The sequence below is a fragment of the Rhagoletis zephyria genome, unplaced genomic scaffold (assembly GCF_001687245.7).
Source record: "Rhagoletis zephyria isolate East Lansing unplaced genomic scaffold, Rhagoletis_zephyria_1.1 Rzeph_scaffold_02355, whole genome shotgun sequence".
Classification (NCBI taxonomy): Eukaryota; Metazoa; Arthropoda; class Insecta; order Diptera; family Tephritidae; genus Rhagoletis; species Rhagoletis zephyria.
Genome location: NW_016159439.1, coordinates 15261 through 23222, shown reverse-complemented (window position 1 = coordinate 23222; position 7962 = coordinate 15261). Strand labels below are relative to the sequence as shown.

Genomic DNA, 7962 nt, shown 5'->3' with positions numbered 1-7962 from the left:
AATTTGCTTAAATCCATTTAATAGAAGGAAAGTAGAAAGGATGTCAAGTTTGACAGTGCTGCCAAACCAGACATATGCTTAAGGTCTAATTGAAAATAGCGTATTAGGCGCGAACATACCGGCCGCCTTGAACGACTGATCAAAACTTACTTTAAAAGCATGTATATAGTGATTTTACATTGAACATTTACATCGAAAAAATATCAGTATTCGTCGGCAAGAGCGACAACTTAGCAATAGGTCGCAGCAGCTCTCCTTCGGATGTCCTTAAGTTGACGACCCGAACGCGATCATCAACACCGGGGTGACTTTCAAGAACACGGCCGAGCTTCCATTTCGTGGGCGGTGCGTTGTTGTCATGGACAATCACCACATCGTCCCTTTGTAAGTTCTGCGTTGGACGAAACCACTTCGTGCGTCGCTGAAGGCTCACGAGGTATTCGTCTCGCTATCGCTTCCAGAAATGTTGCCTTATCGCTGTGATAATTTGCCAACGTTGATGGAACGTCCCTTTAAAAACTTCCAAGTCAGGATCCGGTAGGCCCTTCAAAGATTCGCCAATTATAAAATGGCCTGGTGTTAGCACTTCAAAATCGTTAACGTCCGAGGGTATCCAGCAAATAGGTCTAGAATTCACACAGGCCTCAACCTCCGTTAGAATTGTAGCGATTTCTTCGTAATTCAAAAGAGTGGAGTCCAAGGCACGCTTGAGGTGGTATTTGATGCGTTTTATCCCAGCCTCCCAATAACCGCCCATGTGTGGAGCGCTTGGTGGGTTAAAGTGCCAAGTAGTTTGAGCGTCAGCAAAGTAACTCGTCAGCTTGTCGTCACCGATGCATCGTTCGAATGCAGTACGCAACTCCCTTTCGGCTCCGACAAAATTGGTGCCATTGTCTGAATAAACGTGTTGACAATGCCCTCTTCGATTGGTAAAGCGCTTGAAGGCGGCGATAAAACTAACGGAAGAGAGATCTCCGCCCAATTCCAAGTGCATTGCACCTGTGCTCATGCATATAAAGGAGCATACGTACACTTTCGTTGACTTCGCGCGTCTTCCATGCGTAAATTTTATATTGTACGGACCGACAAAGTCGACTGCACTTTTAAGAAAACATCGTGTACTCCTAACACGACTCGACGGTAGTTCAGACATTTGTTGTTGCAACGGTTTGCGATTTAGTCCTTTGCATCGTACACAGTGACGGTATATCCCTCGAACGTTATTTCGGATGCCAGGGACCCGGAATCTGCGTTGAATGGCTGCTGGCATCATTTGCGGTCCGGCGTGCAACATAATGATGTGGATTTCAGCGGCGATAACCTTTGCAAGTGACGAGTTCTTGGGCAATATCATCGGGTGTTTGATATCGTTTGAGCACGATACGTTCTTAATGCGTCCTCCTACCCGAAGAATACGTTAGGAGTCTAGAAACTGTTGAAGACGAACGAGGCTGCTGCGCAAGGGTATTGGTTTCCTCGACCTGCAATCAGAAATTTCTTGTGCGAAAACGTTACATTGGGAGCACCTTACCAGTACGAGCTTAGCTTTGTTGATTTCTGTTCTGGATAACGGCTCCAATAGCCGCGCGGCTGCATTTGACTGACGGGCGGATACGCTCGAGTTGTTGATGAAACGAATCAAATAGGCGGTAATTCGTTTGAGTTTATTGTATGAGTGAAATATGGTTAGTAGATCCCATTCATCGGCGGATTGCGCAAAGTGGGAGATGGCTTTGCTGGACTTCAGTTCCAGCTCTGTTGTGCGTTGTGTTGAAGTTTGAACCCAAAACCGGTCACGCCCTCGAAACCAGGCTGGCCCGTGCCACTATAAGGGATGAGTGACGAGTTGTGAAGGCGTGATGCCTCTTGAGGAACAATCTGCAGGGTTGTGTTCGGAGGCAACGTGTCTCCAGTGTGCTGATGGTAAGACCTCTTGTACGTCGGCGACGCGATTCGCCACGAACACTGACCAGCGGCTGGGATCTCCTTGCAGCCACGCTAACGCTACCATTGGGTCCACGCATACAGCCTTTCGAGTTTGGCGCCAAAGCTTGATTGCACCTGCCGAACTAGCTTCGCACCCAGATGTGCCGCACATAGTTCCAACCGCGGCAGCGATGCAGTTTTCAAAGGAGCGACCCTTGTTTTCGCAGCGATCAACACTACGTTCACATTGTCGTTGGAAGTTAGTGTTCAACAGAAAACAGCGGCTGCATAAGCAGTTTCGGAAGCATCTGTGAAGACGTGGAACTCAGCATCTGCAATGGAACTAGTGCAAATCCAGCGACTTAGTTTAAGCGACGAAAGTGCAGCCAGCTCCTGTCTGTGAGTCGACCATTCGGCAGCTACGCCAGGTGGTACCAACTCGTCCCAGTCCACATTCGATCGCCAAACCTTCTGTAGCCATATTTTGGAGCGGATTGTGCAAGGGGCGATTAGTCCAAGCGGGTCAAATATTTTACTCGAGTCGGAGAGGAATAGGCGTTTTGTTAGCTTTTTCGGCAGCTCGTCCAGATTAAATGCGATCGAGGGAGAGTCGTTGTCTGTATGCCAGATACAGCCCAGAGCGCGGATATCATTTCCGTCAGCCAGCAGATGAGATGTTTGCTTCGACACATGCGGTATTTGATCTCTTAACGGTTGAAAATTCGTTGCCCACTTTCGGAGCTCGAAGCCGCTCTGAGAGAGCACGAGAGAAACATCCCTTTGAAGCGATGATAATTCATGAAGCGAATCCGAGCCGGTAAGCAAATCATCCATGTAGAAGTCGGATGTAACGACTTCAGCAGCCTTCTGATAAGCGTTGCCTGCATACAATGCTGCGCGGTGTAGCGACTTCACGGCGAGGTGGTAGTAAATATCCTGCTCAGGAACGTAGACCTGCCGATAAATTTTCTCGATGTCAGCAATAAGACCGTAGCGATGCGTGCGAAAGCGAATCAAAATTGAGAAAAGATCTTGTTGTAGCTGATGGCCAACCATTAGAGCATCGTTCAGTGAATGGCCGGACGATGTCTTCATGGACGCATTAAACACAACTCTAAGCTTAGTAGTGGCACTCGTATCCTTGACCACTGCATGGTGCGGCATGTAGTAGGTAGCTTGAGTGGCTGGACCAGCTGGCTCCATATGACCCAAGTCGACAAGCTCTTGCATAAACTTGCTGTATTCATCATGAAGGCGCTTGTTGGCGACGAACCTCCTTTCCATCCTTAGTAATGCACGAACTGCTGCTTTCGAGATTCACCAATCGGAACTTCCTTTTTAAGCGGCAAGCGTACTATGAAGCGACCATCTTCCGCACGCCGTGTTGTATTGTCGTATAACTTTTCACAATAAAGCTCTTCAGCCGTGTAAAACTTTCTCGGCGGTAGCTCCTCTAGTTCCCAAAACTTGGTGAGAAATTGCGTTAGCTGAGTGTCACAGTGCAGCGTTGAGATTGAAGCAGGTTTCCTTTGTGAAGGAGTAGCGTTTCCGAACAACACCCAACCAAACGCGGTGCTCTGAGCCATCGGACTTCCACTGCACTTCCCACACCAACCGACGTCCATCTCGGTGAACGTAAGTTCCGCAGGGCTGTCACTGCTGCTGCAGCTCGCTTCATACCGGCAGGATGTATAACGGTCCCACGTCCAAACTTCCTTGCCGAAGCGGCTGTACTAGCCGATGAGCGCGACAGCCTTCGTCAGGCCGATCCCGGAGATCCCCGTATCAGGGATCTCAACGCGGAGATTTGGCAACTAGTGAACGTACATAAGCGGAAGAAGTGGGAAGAGCACCTGAAGACCTGTAACTTCACCTCTGGTGTGAGTAAGCTTTGGTCCACCGTGAGGTCACTGTACAATCCGACGAAGCATGACGACAGAATCAATATTTCTTTCGTCGACCATGCTTCATCGGACCCGGAGCGATGCGCGAGCTATTTTAGCCGTCAGTTCATACTGCATCCTCCGGTGGACAAAGCCAAGCGTCGAGTGACAAGAAGGCTGCACAAACTGCCAACAACTTGTGCTCCCCCCTTGCTTTCACTTGCGGTGAAGTTCAGGTGGCCATCGCGAAGGCGAAAGCCTCCAAAGCCATGGGTCCCGACGGAATATGCATTCTGATGCTGAAAAATTTGGGTCCTGCGGGAGTAGCGTACCTAACGGATGTCCTCAATTTGTCTATGGCCACCAGTGTTGCCACTATTGGTCTTTTCCGACCAAATTTGGTCGCTTCTTTTTCATTTGGTAGGTTGGTAGGCAAAGTAAGATTTTGGTCGGATAGTTAAATTAAGTTTTGAAATTTTTAATTATAAAAAAAAAAATCAAACATCATTTCGCATATAAATATTTGCCAATTGTACATTTTAAGCATTTTCCAATCCTGCCTTTAAAAATAAGAAACCTAATTGGTATGGCCACAGATGGAGCCAACGTATGGCTGGAGATTTGGGCGGGCTGAAAACATTATTGAGTGCAGAAACCGATTTATTTTATATAGAGTGCACATTAGGGTGATTCAAAACTTGAACTTTTTGTAAATTCGACCGAGAACGTTCGGATTCTTGAAGATAAGAGGGAAAACAAGTTCCTTCTAAAATTTCAGCTTATTTAAACAAGATTTAGAGGTCGCTCAACGCTGTGGTTTGTTTTCCGGAAACTACAGATTTTAGATGCATATTTATTAACAAATGGGTATATTTTCATCAAATCTTGTCGGATTTCGCTGAAATTTCGTAGGTAGGTTCTAAAATATCAGCTTATTGGAACGCAGTTTATATAAGTCCGATAAATTAGTTTTAAACACATTTAATTAATTAGTTAGAAACTAAGTTTTGCCTTATAAAAAATTAGTATTTGCATTAATTTTTTTTGTTGCTTAGCCACTGAGCATATGCTTAATACACCTAAGATCACATTATAAATCATATCAATAGAGGACCTCATCAATTAATATTATTAAACATAAAGTAAAAAAATCACGAGATAAATATCACTTATATGCCATGTTGAATCCAAGTATTTTCGTAGTCATTGCAAATATTAATAGTATAATAATAATATTTTAGCACTTACACCTTTGCTAAGTGTTTGGCCAAGCTTCTCCTCCAATTAATGGTGTGTGTCTTGATGTTGTCACAAAGAGGCGGGTACCTACATTTTTACGCCGTCTCCGAACCGTAAATGGATTTTGTGAGAAGCTTTTCCAAGGCAGAAATACACACGGAGGCAGTGTTGGGCTTTAAACAATTAATTTTTCAATTATCTTGTTGTGGTATGATAGAAGAATTAATGCCAGGTAAATATTTCCAGAACTTAGCACATACATTTTTCACAAAATCTACAAAAAAAAAGTTATTTATTTCAGCTGTTATTAATATTTGCTTGTGCGGCCGCTGTAGTAGAGGGGTTGAGGTATGTACTAACTCGCCGTTATACCTGGGTTCGATCCCTGGTCCAAGCAACATCAAAAGCAAGTTTTAAAAACAAGATCTTTCTTAACAGCCGTTGCTCCTGCGTGCAGTGTTGGGCAAATTTGAATTGCAAGAACAATTAATTAATTAATTAATTGTTAATTTCTATCACTACTACTATCACAACTAACAATTGGTTAACTGTAATTGTAGAGAATAACAATTAACAATTACCTAATTGTAATTGTTGTGGAGAATAACGGTGATATTCTTCAGTTAGCAGTTAACAATTTTTTAATTGGTTTGTAAATTTTATTAAAAATCAACGACTGTAAATGCCTACTATATAGGCCAGGGATGTGAATATGACAACCACCCACAACCCAGGCTTGTGCCGTATTTTTTTTTATTTATAATGCCGAATTTCCACTAGGCATTGAAATGGCAAAAAATTCATGGCATTTAAAAAGTGCCATGTGAAAAAGAACTTAATGACTATTTTTTACAAATAAAAACACGATAATTTTTCAATGCCCAATTTTGTCATTTGCCATTTTTGCCATTTAATGCCTAGTCGAAATCCAGTTTAAGTAGGCTAATTGTTATCAAAAAAGTAATTGCAATTAAATTATTTGCTGTGTGCAATACCCAACTAAATGTTTAATTGCAATTAAAATTTTAATGGCGCATTGCAATAAATAATTGCAATTACTTTTTTAATAAATTAAAAAAATGATTAAAAAATTATTTGATTAACGCTCAACACTGCCTTCGTGTGTATTTCTGCCTTGAAAAAGCTTCTCCCCGCCTTTTTGTGACAACATCAAGACACACACCACAAATTGGCAGACCTAGCCAAAGGAATGTGTGCTAAACCAAATGCTATTTTTTATTTCTATCGTAAATTTTTCCCATAGTTAACAATCTAAACAAAGAGTTCCCAGCTGAAAGCTCTCATTTGCAATACTTATATGCAACTATCAAATCACATTATCTCTTAATTTTGAGTAACTTTATTAAAAAAGATGCGATCAGTAACAATATTAATACTTATTTTAAAAATTAAAATATTCATAACCATAATATTAAAGTTTTACATAGAGTTTTTGGACCAAATAAATTTAAGATTTGATTTTAAGCGTGAAGATATAAAACTTTTACAAATAATAACACTAAGGTAGTTTCTAAAGAAGATTAACCAATTTTACCTCTTTTTTTAAAGTTTTATTAGAAATATGAAATCTTAAATAAATGAACTGTATGCTTTCAGAATGCTTCTTTGTAATTGAAATTTATTCGGTAGGTTGTAAACGATTTTGGTCGGATTTAGGAAGAAAATTGGTAGGGGAGAAAATTGTTAGTGGCAACGCTGATGGCCACCATCATGCCAGACATCTGGAAGGTGGGGAGAGTGGTCCCACTGCTCAAACCGGGGAAACCAGCAAACAAAGGAGATTCGTATCGACCGATAACACTCCTTTCCCCGGTAGCGAAGACACTAGAGGCCTTGCTGCTCCTGTATTTCACGAACCACCTGACCCCAGCGAAGCATCAGAATGGTTTCCGTAAAGTGCACAGTACAACAAAAGCACTTAACGCCATAAACACTCAGATAACTCGTGGCCTTAACCGTAACCGTCCCTGTGAGAGAACAATTCTAGTAGCGTTGGACCTGTCAAAGGCCTTTCACACCATCAGCCATTCCACGCTACTAGAAGATATTGAGGCTTCCTCACTCCCACAGAGGCTCAAACGGTGGTCGGCAAATTATCTGAGTGGTCGACACTCGTCGGTAATGTTCAGAGACAAATCGAGCAAACTCAGGAAAATAAACCAGGGCGTTCCACAGGATGGTGTCCTTTCCCCGCTACTGCTTAACTTTTATATTTCAAAGCTCCCTCAACCACCAGAGGGAGTCGCGATTGTCGCTTATGCCGACGATTGCTCGATCATGGCGACTGGGAATGGAATTGGTGACCTGTGTTCGAAAGTAAACGGGTATCCCTCCGAGCTTTCTCGCTTCTTCACTGCAAAGTGCCTAGCCCTCTCCCCTAAGAAATCCTCTGCGACCCTGCTCTCCACCTGGACGAAGGAGGTCAAACTACCGCTGGGAATTCACGTCGATGAGACACCAATTCCGACGGTGAATAATCCCAAAATACTCGGAGTAACATTCGACAGTCTGTTCTCCTTCTCTGCGCACACAACCGCCATTGTCAACAAAGTACATAGCCGCAACAAGGTCCTCAAATCGCTAGCCGGCAGTACTTGGGGCAAAGACAAAGAAACGTTGCTGGCAAGATACAAGGCAATAGGCCGGCCGGTTGTAACTTACGCAGCACCAGTGTGGTCGCCGGGGACTAGTAGGATGCAGTGGATGAAGCTACAGACAACACAGAATACCGCACATAGGACAGCGACTGGATGTCTTCTGAAGTCGCCAGAACACCACCTACACGACGAGGCGAAAATGCTCCCAGTTAAGCAGCATAACACAATGCTCTGCAAGCAGTTCCTGGTTGGGAGCCACAGACGCGGTTATCCCAGCAAACAGCCGCTTGCAGAAG

The 7962-nt window shown here is 43.6% G+C and overlaps 2 protein-coding genes across 2 annotated transcripts; both read right to left on the bottom strand.

The window, feature by feature from the left end:
- Positions 1-448: 448 nt before the first annotated feature.
- On the bottom strand, positions 449-1009 carry LOC108366645 (uncharacterized). Its single transcript, XM_017621101.1, has one exon. The coding sequence runs from the start codon at positions 1007-1009 to the stop codon at positions 449-451; it is 561 nt and encodes a 186-aa protein (XP_017476590.1).
- A 1184-nt stretch (positions 1010-2193) lies between these two features.
- On the bottom strand, positions 2194-3210 carry LOC108366644 (uncharacterized). The gene has a single exon (XM_017621099.1). The coding sequence runs from the start codon at positions 3208-3210 to the stop codon at positions 2194-2196; it is 1017 nt and encodes a 338-aa protein (XP_017476588.1).
- Between the last annotated feature and the right edge of the window lie 4752 nt (positions 3211-7962).

Coding starts and splice junctions, on each gene's coding strand:
- LOC108366644 (XM_017621099.1), bottom strand. CDS start 3,210: ATGGAAAGGAGGTTCGTCGCCAACAAGCGCCTTCATGATGAATACAGC.
- LOC108366645 (XM_017621101.1), bottom strand. CDS start 1,009: ATGAGCACAGGTGCAATGCACTTGGAATTGGGCGGAGATCTCTCTTCC.